The 20,874-nt window shown below is 37.9% G+C and overlaps 1 protein-coding gene across 2 annotated transcripts; it reads left to right on the forward strand.

Annotated features, from left to right (window-relative positions):
- Positions 1-102: 102 nt before the first annotated feature.
- On the forward strand, positions 103-20,327 carry LOC110040877 (calcium/calmodulin-dependent protein kinase type II delta chain-like). 2 transcript variants are annotated; one of them, XM_020746151.2, is made up of 18 exons: positions 103-327; positions 405-499; positions 1,134-1,193; positions 5,917-5,971; positions 7,107-7,172; positions 7,628-7,700; positions 8,302-8,404; positions 8,587-8,670; positions 10,224-10,318; positions 10,952-10,993; positions 11,482-11,562; positions 12,059-12,142; positions 12,866-12,917; positions 15,582-15,674; positions 15,761-15,836; positions 16,794-16,888; positions 17,944-18,058; positions 18,132-20,327. In XM_020746151.2, exons 1-18 carry the CDS (start codon positions 254-256, stop codon positions 18,241-18,243), a joined length of 1,455 nt encoding a protein of 484 aa, XP_020601810.1. In that variant the 5' UTR covers positions 103-253; the 3' UTR covers positions 18,244-20,327. The 2 variants fall into 2 exon arrangements, with proteins under 2 accessions (XP_020601810.1, XP_020601817.1); XM_020746158.2 differs by lacking the exon at positions 12,866-12,917 and adding an exon at positions 12,975-13,023.
- The last annotated feature ends 547 nt before the right edge of the window (positions 20,328-20,874 follow it).

The following is a 20,874-nucleotide window of genomic DNA, read 5'->3' on the forward strand; positions in this document are numbered from 1 at the left end:
TGATACTCGTCATTTTCCTTGATTCAGATTTTTCAACGAATAAGCATTGCCGTTGTGTCTAGGTATCGAAATGTCAAGATATTTGAGTCCCTGGTGTTTTTTTTTTTTTTTTTTTTTTTTTTACTTTGGATCCGGTGAAACTGGAAAAACCTTCAGGAAGCGTCGAGTCTATGAGGTTATTAGGACACGTGACGTCGATTGGTACAATCGATCAATCATTGACGAGAATAACAAAGTTGAGTGGACTTCAAACATGGCGGGCAGTTCTCCACAGGTCTTGAAACAGGCATTTCACGAGACTTACGAACTAAAAGAAGAACTGGGAAAGTACGTATTACTGTGGGACAATTTTAAGTCGACGTTAGTGTACATTTTGAATTTTGTTCCGCGTTTTTCGCTCGCAGAGGTGCATTCAGCATTGTTCGACGGTGTGTACACAAGGAGACGAGAGTTGAGTATGCCGCGAAAATTATCAACACGAGAAAGTTATCATCTAGAGGTAAGAAAGTGTAATTTGACTTGTTCATAAATATGTCAAATCGAAGTGTTGTCTGAAAATTTGTTTTTGAAAGGTAGCTCACGGAAAAGTTAAGAATTGTCCGTCATTTATTTGAGGCCTCCCTGTAGCAAATTTTGGTTGAATCCTTACGACCCCGGAAGATTTGGGTTAAAACGACGTGCACAAAAAAATCATAATCTGATTCTTTTGAGAAGTAACGGCTCTTTCAATGGCAGTTTTGTTTTGCGAGGGCAAGGTTATCCTTTGACATACAAAGGACGCGTCTTTTATTTTTAAGGATGTTAAGCTCGGCATATTATGCTTCGAGAACGAAATTGCTATTATGTTGTTGTTTCATGGAAGAGCTAAGATTTTTTTCTAGCGATATATATGGTTTTATACTTTTGTACCAACATGTAGGCCTACGATGAAATAATATTCTCAACTGCAAACCAGATGTCGCTTTGCTTGAGCGGGATCGAAAGTTTCACCAGAATGAATTTAATATTTCAACGGGCAAGAGCCCAAAACATCAATTCTCAGTGGGAGAGAGGGAACAGCTTTCACCTGTGCTCACCATACTTTGATATTTGCCCAGATAAATCCTCAAATATATTTTCCCCTTGCTCATTAGATCTTCAAAAGCTCGAGAGAGAAGCTAGGATATGCCGTCTTCTGAAACACGCAAACATAGGTGGGTAGAAAATACATTTATATTAGTAACTTAAATATCACGCGAGGGAAATTGGCAGGCCCACAAATTAAGGTCTATAAAATGTTGGAAATATTCTGTGTAATTTCTAATTTCCTGAAGATATATGTTAGCCGGAAAGGCCCATTATTTTGGGGGAGGTGGTGTCCTGTAGAAGTTCCCTGAAACAGTCAAAGGCGTTTTATGTTGAAAAGAAACGCGACTGTAAGGCTTTCAAACGCTCAGATCACCTCAACAACTGTGTAAACAGAGAGAGAAATGCATTTAATTTCAATGTCAGCGGAACTTTCTTGGGTAGAAAGTCAGACTCGCTAATAGATGTCACATAAATGAACTCTCAGCCGTTAAGCTGGTGCAGGTTGGGAGTACAAAAGATGCGTCAATATAACGTGCGTGCGGTTGTACTGTAGCTCGGGTTTTCCTGCTTGGCAAGTTGCGAGTCCGGGCGTCTCCCTTTAAATTGCAACCGTGTGAATTTAGGTTTATTGAATCGTTGGTGTTGTCGATCACACACTGTGAGGTCTTCCTACTCGATCATTAAACCATGTTGAATTGCGCTGCAGTCCATCTGTCGTTCGCTCTTAAACTTGTAGTCATTAATCTGAGCTGTGGCACGATTTTATATCGACAAGAACTGTCTGAATTTCTACGCTAGATAAGATTTCACTTTGGTTTGCGGAGGTGGTGGGTTTGATTGCTTGTAAATTCCACGAGTTGAAAACTTTATCCCAGCTGCAGATTATCAGAACGGCGCGAAAAGATTTCCAATATTTCTAATTGCAGTTTCATTTAATCTTGTATTGTTTTGCAAAATAATACCGACTATATGGTTCTGTATTCTGTCGATAAGACTGAAATGTTAACACTGAATCATGTAAATAATAATATTGTATTTTGTGTGGAGGAGGGAAAAAATAAGACAATTGACGCGCGTCGATTTCGCGGGAAGGGTCACACACGCGACATGCACAGACAATATAATAGCACTGAAATGGCTTTTCGTAAAACTGCAAATAGGTTCTTAAAACTTGAATCAACCAACAGTTTGAGATAGACGTGTGCGGGGCAAAACAACTCCCAGAAACCAAGAAATAACAATGCGTCGTCGTGCTGTGCCATTTGTACATTATTTAATGGTCAAATACTGACGAGGCTTCACGGTTATTTCGATGCAGTTTTACTATTTTTTCGAAACGATATAAATTGCTGATAATTGAAGGTTAGTACAGGAGGAAGAAAAAGAGTAAAAGAGAACTGTTAGGCTTTCGAATACTAAGAAATTTTAATTAAACGCGCAAGTTATTTACGGAGTCAGACTGAAATAGGAATTAAATTAACACAGATAGTGAGATACCAAGTAAGTCAGTCATCAATGAAAGTAGATTAGATGATTAATTCTCATAATCACATGGCTAAGTTTTGTCTCAACCTTGTGCACAAGTCGACAGTGCTCTCCAACCATGCAAACCTGAAACATGCACTTTCCAATTACACATGCAAGGTCTAGATGTTTCCAACTGTCGGTGATAGATATTTGTATAAGATAGAACAAGTATTTGAGGCATAATCCTGAGAGGGTTAATGGGGTTAATCTCAGACCCTGAAAGTGTTAATTAAAATCTTTTTTCCTAACAGGTAGGTGTGGGATCACTGCTCATTAGCACTGTTTATTCCATTTGTTAGGATTTCCTTCCCCTATTGTAATACATGCAAATTAGTTGTCCTTCATTCGCCATTGCATATTTTGGAATATAAATATCAACTGTTTTTTAGCGGCTAGAATTGTGTGTTCTGGGTAATCTCATATTCTGTTTTTCTGCTATTGAAGTTTGAAAATTTGTGGAAATGTTCACTGGAAAAGAAAGTAAACTGTAATGCACATGCTGAAATGCTATAAGACTGAACTCAAATTTTGCTGCTAAAGCTGCGAAGATCCCTTTCATCTTTGTTGGTCAGTTTCTTTTGGCGGAAACATATTACATATGTTTTTCTTTTCAGCCACAGGGGGTTATACAAAAAGGAAATTCACCTGATAAATATCTGTTTGTCACACAATAATGTTTTTGTCACCTTCAGGGATCATGAAATGTCAAAGGAAATGTGAAATTTGTCAGTACTTTAGCTATATTCTGCATGTAGTGTCTAATTAAAATTTATGTGGTCATTACACATAACATGCACTGTTTTGTGTATGTCGCAGTGTCATATGCAAAATGTTGTTTTGGAGATGTCCTTCATTATATTCCTTTTGTTTATTTATACAAGGAGCCTTCCTGTTGTTTCTTCCTGTCTGTTCACATCTACATTCCCCACTTGTTACAAAATCTTAGTGCACAAGAATTCATACAATGCTTTGATATGGGCGATCCTATTAGTAAGACATGTCACTAGGTTGGTAATTGAAGTCATGACCAGAATGATCTGTCTTCAGTTATTGTGCTGTAGACTTTCTAACTCCTTAACTATGCTAATTTAGAGGAGGGTTGATTTGTGGTACATATAAGACTTGAGTTAGTATTATAATTATAACATACATGTACATATAACACTCGCATTCACAATGTCTTCCTTACACTGTACCTGTAAGAGAATCCAAGTCACCAGTTCTCCAACCTAAACATCAGGCGTTTTCTTGAAGGGTAGGAGGGGGTGGGAAAAAGTAGAGGCTTGACACAAAGCATTCATTGGCTAATACAGAGGTCTTAAATCATAAAATAGAGAAATCTGTTCAAAGAACTTAAGGGAGACAGTCTTAGATAGTGCAGAGTGCAATACACAAAGTTGTGATATACATTGATTTTCATTCATTTTAAATTCAGTGATTCTTGAAGTAGCAAACTTGACAATTTTACATTCAGGCCAACATTCATAACTTGATACTTTTGTTTTCCTTGCAAAGGTGTCTAACACATGATACCCTTGTTTTCTTGAAAACATGAGGAAGATGTGCTAGCCTTGTTTTTTCTCTACTGGGGATAAATGGAAGAAAGTAAATAATATGTGATAAAAAATGGAAGAGGAACAATTTTGTTTTCTTCAAGAATGCAAATTTTCATCTCACCTATTAACTAATTTAAAACCTAACTTAATTATCAAAGAGGCACAAAGGAATAGCATGTTCTTTATTCTGTTGCCAGCTTTGAAGTTAACAATTACACCACTTAAAATTAAAGCATATTTATATGGATTTTTACAACTGAACAGCTTTTCAATGAGAAGTATTGAATGCAGAAGGGTATAGCAGCGCTTCTTGACCCAGATTATATTCTAAATTGGTGAAGAGTCCCTTCAAAGACGGATTAAGTTAATTTGCGCTTTCAATAGGTGCCACAAAGTCTGTGGTGTAATGAGAAGATTTTTTTGTCAAAAATTCACAACTTTACAAGTGTTAATGCCACTAAGCTGAGAAAGATCTTGCTGAGTAATGGACTTCCTGGTCTCTTTTATAGAGGCAATCAAAGGAAGATAAACAACAAGCCACTAAGGAGAAGAAATATGTCACTCTTTATTTGAACCCTGGAAAATACACTTAATCAGTACTTTAAAAACAGTAGATGAGACAATCTTGAACTGAGCAAGGGGAAATTCCAGAAGGATAATTGCCATCACAGCTATGTAGTGGGCAAGCATTTGTAGCACTAAACAAAGGAGAAGTGATGTTACCCAAAATGTAACTGACACTGATATCCTGATCAAAATGCATAATGTGAGAGTGTGGTACACGTATCCCACAACATATATAAACAGCATGGCTCTGGGGATGAGAATGGAGTGTTTCATGCTATTATAATGCTAGAACACATGCGTCATACAAGATGTTGCAGTGTTTTCGCCAGAGCGCGCCATTGCGGGAATCCTACGTTACAATCAGAGATGGCCCCCAGAAAAACGAAAAAAGGGCCAATTTGGTCCTTTCCTTTTACAAGACTGCAGGCTTAACACAGGCATAATATTTTAAAAGCCATCCCAGGGCTCGAGATTGTGATCGATATGATTGCCAATGCAACAAGCAGTTCATCCTTGGCAACCAAAAATTCTGGTTTAGTAGCCATATTATGGCATAATGGCGACTACATTTCTCTGTGTTGATGATCAATAACGGTTATTTCGTCACACATTATGTCCTTCCAGAAAAATCATATTGAAAGATCTTTGCTTCTAAAACATTCAACATAAGAAAAGAAGTCAATCTGGCCTTTTGCTTTGCTGTATTGATTCTCTCATATCGGAAAACTTTCAAATGGCTGACCATGTTTGAAATCGCCCTATAATACATTGCAAACCCTTGATCATTGACTACGTCATATATGCCTAAGAATTGTTCTCTTGTAATGCATGGATCCTTCATACTAGTATATGATTCAAAAGAAACTTTATTGAGTAGAAACCCTTCAAAAAACACTTACTATTAAATTTTATCATAGATCCTAATAAACTGCTTTATTTTCCTTGGTAACCTGATGCATTTTTTCCTTCTGTAGCTTTCAATTTAGTGGCCCCTTTCCTAAAACATTGGCCCCTAAAAAAAGATCTTAAGGGGTCACTTTGGCCCTCAAATAAAATTTTCTGGCTGAGACACTGGATGTTACATCATGCCACAAGGAGAAGCACTCAATATTCGTTTGCCATAAACATTAGTTACCAAAATATAGTTATTCGCAGATTGTATAGTAGTTGACATTATATCTGTCTCTTGTCTATGCAGTTAGACTTCACGCTAGCATTGCTGAAGAAGGATACCACTACCTTGTGTTTGACTTGTAAGTGTCTTCATTGTGTCTGACTTGTGAATAGTCATCATCATCAGCTACTTCTAAAATTTTTATCAGTGAGAGCTGTAGTTGAAAGAATGAGCAAAGTATGAGAATAATGAGCTGAAGGTGTCTCAGAAGTGTTTACACAACATTTTCATGTTTTTCCAAACTGTTACTAACAATACTAGGTATAATTTTCATAGCTCTGACAGTGGTTAAAGGGGTTAAGTATCACAGACTGCACATGTGCAGTTGATCATCCAAAATTTCGCAGATCTGGTCCGATGCTTTCAAGTTTGTGATCTGTGAAACAAAATGGCGTCGACAAGAAGAGGGCCGGAGGCTGAAAAAACAACTCTGGCCGTAAAAAGGTTTCACTCAAGCAACAGCAGAAAAAGAGAGTGCGAGAAGCCTCAAAGAAGAATTTGGCTTGAATTAAATATATTGTTACAAGCCAAACTTGAAGCTGGCTATAGTACTTTTAGTTACTGCAGGAGCGCTCCCAGAGGCAGATAGTCGTGTATGCGTTGCTTGTGAGACTGTCCCTTACATGTAGAAAACCTTAATATTTATTTTAAAAGTAGTTTGTGTTACACTCTCAGTAGTTCTATTGTATCTAACATATGGGTATAATAATTACTGTAGGTAAGGGTATTTTTGATCAAAATGAAGACGTCTACATTTGTAGGCAGATTGTATGGCGGTTTTTTTTTTTTTGTCTTATTTTATTTTATTTTTTTTTATTGCAATGCACGTAATAGTTGTGTAAATAATTATTATTTACTTGACTTTCAGTACAATACTTTATTAAACATAATTAACAGTACTTTTGGTATAACACAACTAACTCACATTAACTCACGCACACACACTCACGAACAAGTTTACATAGCAAGTTATTCAACTACTTCTAGTATTTATATTACCTATTTCTTCCCAAACATATCTAAATTATTTTTTTGTACAGATGTATTTCTCAGTCTCCTGTACAGATGTATTTCTCAGTTCATAGTGGTTGCAATTCTGTTAAGTTGTAGTTTGGACATGATGCTATATTACTGTACTGTAGTGAAGAGTTTTTGTTACTGTACTTGTCTACAATGCATATTTCACTGAACAAAAAGTCTGCGTTTTACTGCAGGGTTACTGGAGGAGAATTGTTTGAAGACATTGTTGCTAGAGAATACTATAGTGAAGCTGACGCGAGGTAATAAAAGTGGTTGATGAAATGAATGTTAATTGGAAAATTCTTATGTGCAATACAATAAGATTTACTAGGTTCCCCGAGAGGATCTTCCTTACCTAATTTACAATTAATAATGGATAGCCTTGGAAAAAAGTTAGCTGCCTGTTAATGAACGATGTACAAATTTTACAAATTATGGTGCTTAGTTTATTTAAATGGCCTTTATTATTGACCACACCAAGGCCTGTCCGGTTATAAAGCTGTAAATTTATATAATTTTGATTACCCAAGAAAATACACCCAACATCATTTTAACTTTATTCTGACTCATTTCTTTTTGGCATTCCTGTTTTCTTTGTACATGTAAATGTATGTACCTCTGAGGACATGTCAAGTTAAATGTAGCATTTATTATCTGGTAGGGGAAAATTATGTGTTGATAATATATTATATTATTTTCATTCACTTTCTTTAAGTCACTGCATTCAGCAGATACTGGAAAGTGTTCATCATTGCCATCAAAATAATGTTGTTCATCGAGATTTGAAGGTACATGATTGTCACTGTGCATATTCTACATTATTAAGTTAAGTGAGTGCTGTTTTTCTCTTTAAGTTTTCAGTGTTCCGATTTGGCACTTATTTGGGAGCAGCGCTTGTTTGAGGGCGGCATTCTTTAAACAACCACAACTTTTGGTCCTGATAACATGCAAAATTATATTAACAACAAAATATAACCACTTTTTTTGAGTAGAATTAAATATAGTTGTAATTTTTCCATCCCACCCCCACAGAAGGGATTTTTTTTCTAAGACCCCCCACCCTTCTGGAAATTCCAATTGAGCTTCATGCTACTTTTCTTTAATTTTTTTGGTCTTATGGTGATAAAAGGATCTGTTTATATTACCACAAGGCCAGTAATTTTAGGACACCCTGTTAAAGCTGCATTGTCAGGAATGAATGTGGCACTTATTCAAGTGGGGTGCTCTTTAGTAATTTCCTCTTATAGGTGGCACTTTGGAGGTGGTGCTTAATTGGGTTTGGCATTTAATTGAATTAATATGATTGGATGTTCAAGTGGGGTCACTTTAGATGAATTTTGAACACTAATTTAAAACATGTGCTCTTTTTTTTGTTACAACTGTATATAGCCAGAAAATTTGCTCCTTGCAAGTAAAGAAAAAGGTGCTGCGGTCAAACTAGCTGACTTTGGATTAGCCATTGAGGTAGATGGTGACAAGCATGGCTGGTATGGTAAGTGGTATGTACAGTGGGGTGAGATGGGATGGGTGGGGGAACAGGCTAAAGCTGAGCCATTAAAATGACATTGCATGTACATGGGTCGTAAGTTCGGACTTGATTGAATATGATTGGTGTTTGTACATGACTTTAAAATTTGGATGTCATGAACTCTTGCATTTCTTTGTTCTTTTCAGGATTTGCTGGTACACCAGGATATCTTTCTCCTGAGGTACTCAAGAAGGAGCCATACGGCAGGCCTGTTGACTTATGGGCCTGTGGTAAGTAGCCCGCAGAACAGGCGGATTAGCGGGCCAGAGAGCGAAACGTTAGAGCGAAAATGTCTGATCTTTACTTTTACTTCACTAGTCGTCTGCCGCCCCTTCGTTGCTTACCTGTCAACAGCAATGTTATCATACATACATACAACCTTTATTTATACACGATAAAAGACGTCATGCTATAAATCTGAGCCAATCAGCCGGAAATTCATGCGGCCAGTTGGAAGCGCGCGGAAGGCGAGAGAGCGCAACTGATGCACATGATGTTTGTTTTCCAAGCAAGGAGAATATCATGTTTTATTATATGGCTTGTGTTTATAGTCGATGTAACGCGCGTTCTGATTGGCCAATTGTAGGGTATGATTCTTGCGTAATGCCCACGGGCCGATTACAGGCCTGCAAAACCAAAGCAAAAAACCATATAATAAACAACTTATTAACGTGGAACGTTCGGTCTTTACGGGAAAATCTCTACGGCAAGGGGTTTCGGTTTGAGATTTTCCAGTAAAGACCTCACTCTCGGTTAATAAGTAGTTGGATATGTCTGTTAATTCCGCCAAGAAGAAAAAAATTCGGTGGAACATTAGAATACTTTTTGTCGAAATTGATCAAAAGAGCGGGAATAAACATTGGAGACTTCTCACAACTTCGTCAATTGCACATGTTTTTGACACTTTCAGAATTAATTGTTAAATGGCGCTCTTGCCAAATCACGTCGGAAGCATGGCCAAAACTTCTTCTTTTAAGAGGATGATCTTCCGGAAGCATTCCATTGTTAATAAAATCTTGAAGAGACGAAGCTTTAGCAGCTGAAGATCACAGCCTCTGGGCTGAAAATTCGCTGTAAACAAGTATGTCTATTTCTGAGGCTGACATTGCGGCCCCAAGGCTTTGTGTCTGAAATTGCACCAGAAGTCAGATATTAAATCGCGTAACCAATCAGAAAGTGCGCCGGTGGTGTAAATTGCGCACGCGCTGATACGGTAACTTCCAATATATATCGGGCGCACTTCCGGTTTCTATGAATGCTAAAGGAAACGCGGTTTTTCATTTAATGGAGCCTTTCTCGACGAGTTTCGTTTGAAGCCAACGTTGGAAACATAGCTATGCATTCCTTTTTCAAAATCATGCTTTTTTCAGAAATTACGAATTTTTCAATTTTTCAAATTCTCTCAAATCTGACCTTTTAGAAATAAAACAAAATCTATGCATAGCATAACGAGGATTAAGATTAAAATACTAAATCAATGAAAAGAAATCCTGATAAAGTAATTTGCCTGGGAGCCTTTGCATTTTGTCAGTATTAGTTGCATGACCAGGGGCGTGGCCTGATGACGAAATCACTGGTGTTACTGATCATGGAAAAGTTAAAACACATGAAATAACTCTGAACTAACCAAATATGATGAGGTTATATGAGAATAAATTTTCCTTAGCAACGGCTCGAAAAGATCAGTTAATGGGCCCTTAAGACTCAGTGTCATAAACTTTTTATTTCTAACAGAGTATACCTACATGTATATTATAAGTAAGTTTTGTTTTATTTTAAACAGGTGTTATCTTGTACATCCTACTTGTTGGTTATCCTCCATTTTGGGATGAAGATCAACACAAGTTATACGCTCAGATAAAAGCCGGCGCTTATGATGTGAGTAATTCAATAAACCATCTGGTTGACGCAGTCGTGTTTTTTAATTGCAGCGTGTGTTTTTCTCAATTCCTTCTATCTGAGTCAAAATCTGAGCTTAACAGTTAAAATGCAGTCATGCTCTCCCGATTTTAAAGACATTTTTTATGGACTCTAGCTAAACGTATGCCAACTTGTTGTGAAGGTGTTCATAACAATGGTGGCTGATGTTGGTCAATAATATACACTCAACTAAGTACAATAGATTATTCAATAAACTTCCAAGGACAAGCTCAAATTTATGGATTTTGTGGAACCCAAACACCAGAGAGTTACAGCTGCATGTACCGTTTGTTAAGTCCTATGTCATCATGTGTGGTAAATAAATGTGTTGCTTCGTCAGCAAAGCAGGCGCTGAAAAGCCAAGGAAGGGAGATTGTCTGTTGCATTAAATGATTAGGGATAACACGTAACTTCCTTTCCTAGATGCATCTTTTTACCCTAAATGTTTTAGTTTATATTTGTATATCTAGTTCGCATCTTGAATTTAAAAGAATATATATTAATAATTATATCAGTTAACACAAATTCATGTAATACAGTACTGTTAAATGTGTTACTAATTCTCATTGTTTTTCTACTTTGTCTGATTAGTACCCGTCGCCTGAATGGGATACAGTTACAGATGAGGCGAAGGTAAGTGTAGGGTTTGAAAAACTATGCTTTTATACCACGTTATTCCTTAGGGTGTTGCACGGTTGCCGCCAAACGGCAAAATAAATATTCTCACAATAAACACGCTCTTTAGTCAGGGATTTCGTGCTGGCTGGCCAGTGTAAACCATGGCTGTTTTAAAAGAGTTGACGCTTGCACATCGTGGCAGAATTTTTTTCGAACACGGTAGATACGAGTGCATTTTATTTTCGCTAAGTTTAAAACTTGCCAAAAAAAACAAAACAATAAAACAAAACAAAAAGAACACTGTCTAAAATAAGCAAAACAAATAAAGACTCTGGCATTCGGTGCAAATAATCAAAATTGACTAAGTGTATAATTATATATAAATAGATCAAGTTTAACAGATGATAGTTGCCTTTTCTATGAAACGTTTTTGTCCGAAGGTATCCATTAGCAACAAAAAACAGGTTACCTGATTGTGCTTTTTTTTTTCTTGCCTATCGCAGGAACTTATAAACACTTTGTTATCTGTTGATCAGTCCAAGAGGATCACTGCGTCTGAGGCCTTGAAACATCCATGGATTGTGGTATGTAAAAACACCTCGACTGGTTTATTTTTGTTGAAGTTTTTGACTGATCAGATGGCATTTTTGCTGAACAAATTCATCAACCCAGAGGAGAGGGTCTCATTGGGGTATGACCGTAAGCCGTAAAAGCCACTACCCTATTGAGACCCTCAGAGGAGCAAAGGCTGTGCAATACATGTGGCTTGCACCATTAAGATGTTTCAAAGGCCCTGTTGGACCAGGCAATGTTTCAGACGTGCAACTTCATGGCATTTTCTTTCAATAACCTTTGTTGACAATAATTCATTTAGTTACTTCGATAAATCTACCCAGTAAAAGGTTTTTTGTTGCGCCGTTGCGAGACATCCTGAATGAACGGACGGACTGTAGAAGTCAAATACTGACTCGTTTCGCGTAATTTCGTCGTTAATTAAGGCAATTATTGCAAATAAACAGAGCAAAATATTGATTTAAACGTACACAAGTTTATTGACACAATCGACATCTGATTCTTTAGAACCGTGAACGTGTGGCTTCTAAAGTACACAGACAAGAAACTCTGGACGGACTGAAGAAATTCAATGCCAGAAGAAAACTCAAGGTTAGTATCCCTGATAAAAGCCAAAAAACCTTATGGTAAGAATGCTTCTTAATGCGACCTCTCGGCCCAATTTCTATCACCTGTTAAAAGAGCAACCTCAACCATAACGGAGAACTTTTTTTTACCACATCACAAAATGAAGCCCAAAGTGAGACCTCTTTTCATCATCAAATAATTGCTGCGTGTTCGTGAACTCATGGAGACGGATTAACGAAGCAGAATTCGAGACTAGATTCCGGAAAACCAATATAAAGTGATTTGTGGCCTTGAGATGGTTTCCTGGATTTTTTACCGATTATTTGGTCAGAACAAGGAGTGCGCGTTTAATATTTCACATGTGTTCACTCTCTTGGGCTAGTGAAACATTTAGTATTGGTGTTAACAGTACTTACAATTATCATTGGAAACATTGGTGAATGCATCACGTGGTAATAAAGTTAACCTAAAATTAAAATTCGTTATCGTTCCGTCAGAGTTTGAAGCGATCCATGCGATGTCGATCGTCCAGATGTTCCGAATCGTTTAGTTTGTCTTGGTACCCCCCTCACCCCCGTAGCTTGGGCCTACTTTATAACGATACATGTAGTACAGGTTACTGTATGTTAGAAATCGAGAAATTCTCTGGATAAAAATCTCTATACTTACTAGCAGAACTGTTTCCTCTTTGGCTTTCCTTGAATCTGTGTATGTTTTGTGACTAAGGTTTGTTTGATGTTTCTTTAGGGCGCAATTCTCACCACTATCCTGGCAACAAGTAATTTTAATCTTTCTGCAGGTATAATAATGTTCTTAGTGGAATTTCATTGATGTCACAATGTTGTTGTCGTTGCAGGGCGCCATCTTAACAACCATTGTGGCTCGTAGGTTTTCAGCTAACTCAGGTAACCAAAGAAATCACATAACAGTGAAAATAAATACGTTAAACATAAATCTTAACACTTTTTTAGAGCGGTGTTAAAAGCTCCTCATGGCCGGGTCTAAATCTTTCAGAATTAGACATAAAGTAAAAACTGGAACTTTTTAGTGTTCAAACGTGTTGGCTACGCTTATAAAGTTACATCAAACCGTAAACGTTTTCTTATCTAAGATGACGTTTAAGCGATACTTCCCCTGCACGTTAAAACGAACCCGATATGTTTTAAATTTTTTATCTAAATTCAATAAAAGTAAACGCTTGATACTAGCATAAATAAGTGCCTGGTAACCTTTGAGGAGAATCTTATAATCAGCCCAGTTGCTTCAGGTGGCTTACCCACAGCTAACCCTACATTAATCTCTTCGCCGCCTTCTGTTTGCATTATGTGGTCGACGATTGCCACGTTTGCACTGTTTCCTTCGAACATTTTTACGTCGCTTATCTGAATGGCTTTTCTTTTGTCTCGCCCATTTGAAGTGTGCGAAAGCGGTGTATGAGTTCGGCGTTTTCAAACGCTATTTCCAAAAGAACAATAGCCAAAACTTTTTAATTCATTTGTTGTACGGTTGAAACATAACCAGGGAACATTATAAAGTTTTTTTGTTTGGTTCGCTGTTTGTCATGTTATGTCGTTTTTGTTGTTTGTCTGTTGATTTGTTTTTGTTTTGTGTCGAGGTAGGCTTGAACTGATAATAAGAGATTTTCTGTGTAATTACAGTCGTTTTCAAGCCTCCGACTCCAGTAGAACAACAAAAAACTTACCCACGAGGAGGAGCAATGGCACACTGTTAGTAAACAAACCTTTTTAATGAACCAAATTCAGGCTTTCTTATCTGTTTCACGAGCAACGTTATACCTTTATTTTGTTATTCTACACTTTACTGAGTTAACTTGCAGTTGTTCGTATGCTTAAGAAGTTCTGTAGCTATTGGAATTTGCTTTACACTTTATTGAACTCAGTTTGATCAAATGTGAAATCGAAAATCACATAACTAGTAATCGGTTAAGAAGATCCGAACAGTTTCCCTTTAGAGTTTTGTGGCATGAGCAATTTAATCAGTTAAATCACTTGAAAGACTTAAAAGTTGTTTACTGAATGATAACCACAAATATGCTGAAAATAGACAGGTAAAATTTAAACTCTAGTATCTGAATCTTTTTCGTTAAATGTAGTGTTAAATATCTCCACTAAGTTTAAACAGGTTTCAGTGTTTTTGCAATCACTTTCTCGTGGACGCTAAATTTAAAATAATCGTGAATGAGAGTTTATCGTTTTTTCATAACATTTCTTGAAGGCCTTCTTATGAATGATACGAGCCCTGTAATCCATTATGTGTTACTAATCTTTCTTGCTCATCCTTAACACGGTGTCACAAATTCATTTGTACTTGCTTCATGTTCATCACTCGTGTACAAGTGGTCTTAGTTGTTGTTTAAATTTAACAAGGTTTTACCACACTAACCTCTGATTCAAACAAATTGATCATATTCAGTCCGCATTCGTAGAAGAAACAAGTCCGAACTACTGTTTCCCTGAATAAGGCCCTTACCTTAAGTTCCTATTTACCGTCTCGCAAGTATACATCCGCAATTTATACCCATAACAACCAACAGTATGTAACTGAATTGGAAAGTTATATCTTTGTAGTTACAGACCAATTCTCGGGGGTGTACCGACTGCGACTGAAAATAAACCGCAGGTATTTTCCAGCCAGCAAGGAAACCCTATTTTGCAAACACCTTCGTTGGTTTCCCATAAAACGTGTTGGACGAACGTGAAAGTCAAACTTTCGTCCAACATCCTTGGGACGGCGCCTCTTCAACCTGACCCCTCAAAAGCAACCGTCAAGTGGTTCACACACGTTTTCCCGAGTTTTGTTTCATGTACACGTGTTTGCGTAGAGTTTTGATGGGTTCACTGAATTGGCGTTGTCCTTTGTGATTGGCCCGCAGAGTGATAGCTTTGGTTTTGGTTTTTGACAGTCGGTTGAAAAGCGCTCTGTTAGTGGGTAATGGGTTTTTGTTATCTACATCTTCAGCAAACCTTTGACTACTTTAGAGTGGTTTTACATGATGTCACAACGTTTGGAAAATACAAAGTTTCCCTCTCTTTTGGAAATGAGTTTTTGTTCGTATTTAAAAAGAAAATTGCTTATGTTTAGGAAGACCAATATGACTGCTACGAAAACACATTTGTAGAAGTATATAGACTGGGGTAGTTTTTTGAGCAGTGTTACTCAAAAATAGTCGTGTTGGTCTGAACTAGAGAACAAGACCGTGGAATAGGGAGATCGGGTTTGATGTAAGCTACACATAAAACACTTCTTCCAGGTGGTTGTGGAATAGGGTACAGATTTAAAAAAACAGGTCCAATGTAAGGCACAGATTTTTGACGTCGTCGGGAGCTGGGCGGTACACCTCCAAGAAAAATCCCGTGCTCTCCACCGTCCTTATTATGGGTGGTGAACTTTTGTAAGAGGTTTCAGTGGCAGTTGCTAACTCTCCATTTGTCATTAATTGCAGTGCGACCTTTCGTTAGTAAGAAAAAAGGATCAGATGAGGAACTTATGACTCATTCTGAAGATGAACACGAGGTTGATGTAGTGGCTAATAAAGGTTAGTGTGACAACACACCGACACATTGGATAACTGTGTACCGACTAATGTTCGTCTGAAGTTGACACGATTCTTCTTCACTTTAGCTCGAGAGCAACATATCATCCAGCTTACACAGAAGCTGATTACCAGTATAACCACAGGAGACTTCGAAACATACAGGTATTTTTGACATGCATTTTCGATATTCACAGTTAACAATTGAGTCATGCCTTTAGCGGGAAGTTTGGAGAGCACAAAAGAAACGTATGAGGTGCTCGAGGGCCTGCTCGAGGCACAGCCGAGTGAAACTCTAAGGCGCTTTCCATTCGGCCAAGAACTCGGATAGTTTCGAAACGAAGGCAAATAGTGCGGAAATTTCCTTTGGTATCTGGAAAATCCGAAATAGGCGAATTTCCGAAATGCGAACTATATCAACCAGGAATTTCGGAAATTCGGGGAGAATAAACTATGCATGTGTTGAATTTTCGAAAATCTGGGTATACCACGTGAGCTTGTCTGGCCTGTTTTCAATAATTTCGGAAAATGCTGTTCTATTCTCCGCGGGAAAATCCCAAAACTTCAAACCGGAAAACTTGCTGAACTTGAGTGTTTTACAACCTTCTGAAATACATCAATTCGACGATGCACAGCTTGAGGCATGAATCAATTGTCAATCATTGCCAAGGGAAATACTTAATTTTGCTGACGCCATGAAGGTGCTTTATTGAATTATGATGCACGCTTGAGTATACCAAGTATGATAGCGCGGCTCTTGCATTGCGTCTCCCAATATAAATTTGTACATGAGAAATGTGAGCCTTACATTTTGTTCCAACGTTATTTAAGAGCGGTTCTACCGACACCAAAATGACGACGACCTGCCCGGTAATCTGAGTCGCAAACCTGTATAAGAAATCGGTTGCTTAGAGTTGTTTAATTGTCATAATATAATTTAACGTTCTTTTTTTTTAGTGGGTGAAGGTGAAGTCTATTCTCATTGGTTCTACGAAGTTAATTGAGCACTGATTTATGTCCTTTATGTCACTACGTCGCTACTGCGAATCAGGTCTTTATTAAACACAAACCCAGGGCATCGTCAGTCAAACTCATAAACTGCGGTTCTTTTTCCCGTTGCAGCAAATTAGCTGACCCTCATATAACAGCATTTGAACCAGAAGCTCGAGGTCACCTGGTTGAAGGTCTAGAGTTCCACAAATTCTATTTTGAGAATGGTAAGTGAGTAAAGCGGCGCTATTTTGTGTTGTCGCTTTTTGTAATCTTTTAAAGACGCCCTGTAATAAGACGTGCGCTAAAAGCTAGTCTTGTGTTGAGCAAAATAGAAGATGGTGTTCCATGCATGTTCTCTTTGACAATTAGACTACGACCCGAGTTTATAAGCAAATAGTCAACAACGCATAGCCGAGTTGACTTCTAGCAATCGAGAGCGAATATTCTAATTATTTTAGTATAAATCTATTAGTCTTCTAATCCTCTTCGCAGACACCTCCAAAATGCGAAGCGGCCGCCATTTTGTTAAAATCCGCACACTGCTAGGCTACTCACTCTCTACAACAGATAGTAGTTAGTGCAGCCAATAAGAAAACGGCATTCACGATAGCACGCTATTAGATTTACACTAAAACTTGCTGCAAACGCGGAAAATGTTTTCTATTTCTTAATGATTCCCATCTATGACAAAATTCTCGATCGTGATTGGTTCTCCGCGCGCCTATTTGTCACGTAATCGGCGCGCGATCACATGGTTGTCCAATTACAGGTATCCAATTACAACTTGTAATTGGTTACCTGTAATTGGACATCTTCGCGATTTGCACGTCAGTTACGCGCGCTTTAATGGCTTCCTTCTTATTATACCCTACGGTGTTTGATACTTATGGAAAGCGCTAGTCGCGCTTTCGCTCAAAAGAAGTGCTCAAAACGAATTTCGAAATTTGTTAAATATACGATTAATTAGTAATTGGACCGAGTGGAGTACAATGCCGGGAGAAATCGTGCTCCCAATTGCAAATAGGCCTCACGCTGTGCGCTCGTCCAATCTTGAAATTACTCGACCAGTTATTCCCTGAATTCTAATAGGAAGGGTACCGTCGTTAGTCAAATTACGTAAGAGAGGTTTCTGATGAGTAACGTATATCAAAAAACAAATTAAGTTATCATAAACAATCGCAGCTTACACAAACAATGCAGTGAACATACATACTAGGTCTGCTCACAACGTCAAAGCCTGGCTTCACACAATGCTTCAGTGCTTTTTGTTTCTTTGCAGTTCTTAGCAAACGGACAACTCCAATCAATACGACTATATTGTCGCCACATGTTCACATGCTTGGAGAAGAAGCTGCTTGCATCTGCTATGTCCGACTTCAACAGTACATCAACAGGTAATGTAAACCATAAACGAAAATATTTGATGGATTTTAAGTCTTGTTAGTTATTTTTCGCTTTGCTTTGTAGTGCTGGTGCTGCCTTGACAAGTCAATCAGAGGAAACACGTGTCTGGCACAAAAAGTCTGGACACTGGGTCAACGTACATTTTCACCGATCAGGAGGCAGTACGATCAGTTAAGAATGCGTCACTCCCAGTAGGCGCTGACGTCACTTCATTTGGCAAAGACTACTTTTCATGAGAATAGCCTGGAACGAGGACGGAATGGCACGTGACTATGTGGAGAGCGAAATACATGACGGTTACTGGAAATGAACCTCATTCACACAAGGAAATATTGTTTATCACAGGAAATATTGTTTAATTATTGATAACGGGTCAAGATGTGTAGGTCCTGAGTGTTATTGCAACAAATATTGCAAGGAAATATTCGTGTCTTGGTGATGCGAGAATGTGAATTGAATTCAAGGCTGTAAATATCTCGTTAACAATATAGTTGTTTTTAATTCTGATGTATAGTCGCCATTTTCTTACCAAAGGACATCAAAAAGGAAAAACAACGGGGCGGAATCCTCGCCTATGGAGGATATTTATTAATTTATTTTCAATGCACATATTATTGTCAGTAGCTCGTTGTAGGTAATTTTGAAATTTGCTACATGTGTAATATTGTAACGCTTTACTCCTAAGAGGTATTGATGGTATGGGTCACGATGCAACAAATTCTAGTATTATTTTTAATCTAATTTTATCACTAGGAAATAGGAATTTCTTTTAATTTTTGAATTTCTTCCCGGGGGGGTTGTAGCAAGATTGAGGAAACAATTTGTAAATTATGCTAGCTTGTGAATGACTTGAGTTCATCAAAGTTATTGATAATAGAGTGGTTTTCATTTGAGAGTCGAAAAGTAATTGGTTTTGCACTTTCTACGCCTCACAATTGGCTTAAAAACTCGCGCCACTTTTTGATCCAATCAGAAGTACAACCAAAACCAATTGTAACGCGTTCGCATGTATTTTCCCGCACTTTGCGTCAGCTACCTGTAATTACTTCGAGCTTTGATTGGTTCATTGTATTGTCTGTGTCCTCTGTGATTGGCTAGAGTAATTACTTTGGTTTTGGTTTTACCACACTCAATTGAAAACCACTCTACTAGCGGTTTTAGTGTTTTTAGTGTGTTTTTACAACTCTCTAGTGGGTAATGGTGGATGTAATAGCACGAGTAGCATTAGCTAGGAGGTAAAAAAAAAATAAACAGTTCCGAGGAAGTAATCACTTCTGAGAAAGGTTTGGAAGCCAGGTGATCAAATTTGTTACTCATGGAACAAAGGTTTTTAAGGGTATTATACTGCATGTTACTGAGAATTCGAACGCGATCTTTGCAAATGTAATTAACGATTGGATGGTTTAAACTATCAGGCGCCGTCCACACTACGCCGGAGGAATTTGAAAACGGAGGTTTCACTCTGAAAACGCATCAAATGTTTTCCGTCCACACTTTGCCAGAAGAATTTAAAAACGCATCAATCGGCGGTCATCTTGGATTTGGATTTGATGAAAATTCGCTCAGAGAAATCACATGATTATCGTGACCTCATTGTTTTCGAAAAGCTCCGTTTTCAAAGTGTTTTTCGTCCGCACGAAAACGAAATGTCCGCGTTTTCAATTTCCTTCGGTTTGTTGATCGTTTTCGAAAAGCTCCGTTTTCAAAATGTTTTTCGTCCACGCGTAAACGAAATGCCCGCGTTTTCAATTTCCTTCGGTTTGTAGATCGTTTTCGAAAAACTCCGTTTTCGTGACGGATTCGTGTGGATGGTAGGCCTAACCGGAGAAAGAAAGCTGTGTTTTCACATTTCTCCGGAGTATTGTGGATGGGGACTTGGTGATCTTCGTTAATCCAGTGCGCGTGAACAGTGAATGCTACGCACGTGTCTCTATTGTGGCATTGCCATGGTGACGGAGAAATAGATGTATCACCAGAGCAATAGACACAAGCTTAGGTTGAATTTGTTTTTCTAGAGCAATGGAGACCGCTTTTTTCAAGGAAACATTTCGTGCCCAAGGCCAAATTCTTCTAACTTTTAATGTAGTAGCGGAAACCTATGAAAGGAATTGAACATTGCTGGGTAATGTAGGTAAAGGCTGGTTTTGTCTTCTGCTTTTACTGACAAGAATAGTAAGCGGTCGAGGGTGCTAGTAACAAATAGTACAGACTGTAAGATAAACATTTCTTTGCTCAAAAGTGAATAAACATGGCCGTGGATTTGCTTGTGTTTCAATATGTAAGATAAGTGGTAAACTTGTGGCCGTTATTCGCTGATCGAAATGACTGGATAGTCACCAAGCTCTTGTTTTGCGGGTACGAGGCGGGACGCAGTCGAGATCCAGTGACACGCAAAAAAAAAAAAGTTAGTCTAGTATTCAGTGTTCTTGGTCAGTAAAACATTTACTTGAATTTCTTGCGGTGCATAACGAGAAATCCCGCTTAAGCTAAACTGCCCTGAAGCTAAACTGACTTCTTTTCAGTCACAAAAAGTCAGAACTGCCTATATTTGTTTTGTTAATTCATTTTCTCAACAAATATTCACAGTTGAATGGAAAACTATACACCGTTTGAAAAGCTATGAAATAGGTTATCATAAAATTATATTTTCGTCTAAAACAGGCGGTAATATTTTATATTTCATGAAGTGATAGTTGATGAGGCCGAAGGCCGAATCAACTATCACCTCATAGAAATCGAGAGCGAATAATCTAGTTGTTAAATAGACACGATTTTCAACCAATCAGCGCGGGCTGTTTTCTAATTG

This window comes from Orbicella faveolata, unplaced genomic scaffold (genome assembly GCF_042242905.1).
Source record: "Orbicella faveolata isolate gen_17 unplaced genomic scaffold, um_ofav_v1 contig_1, whole genome shotgun sequence".
Lineage (NCBI taxonomy): Eukaryota > Metazoa > Cnidaria > Anthozoa > Scleractinia > Merulinidae > Orbicella > Orbicella faveolata.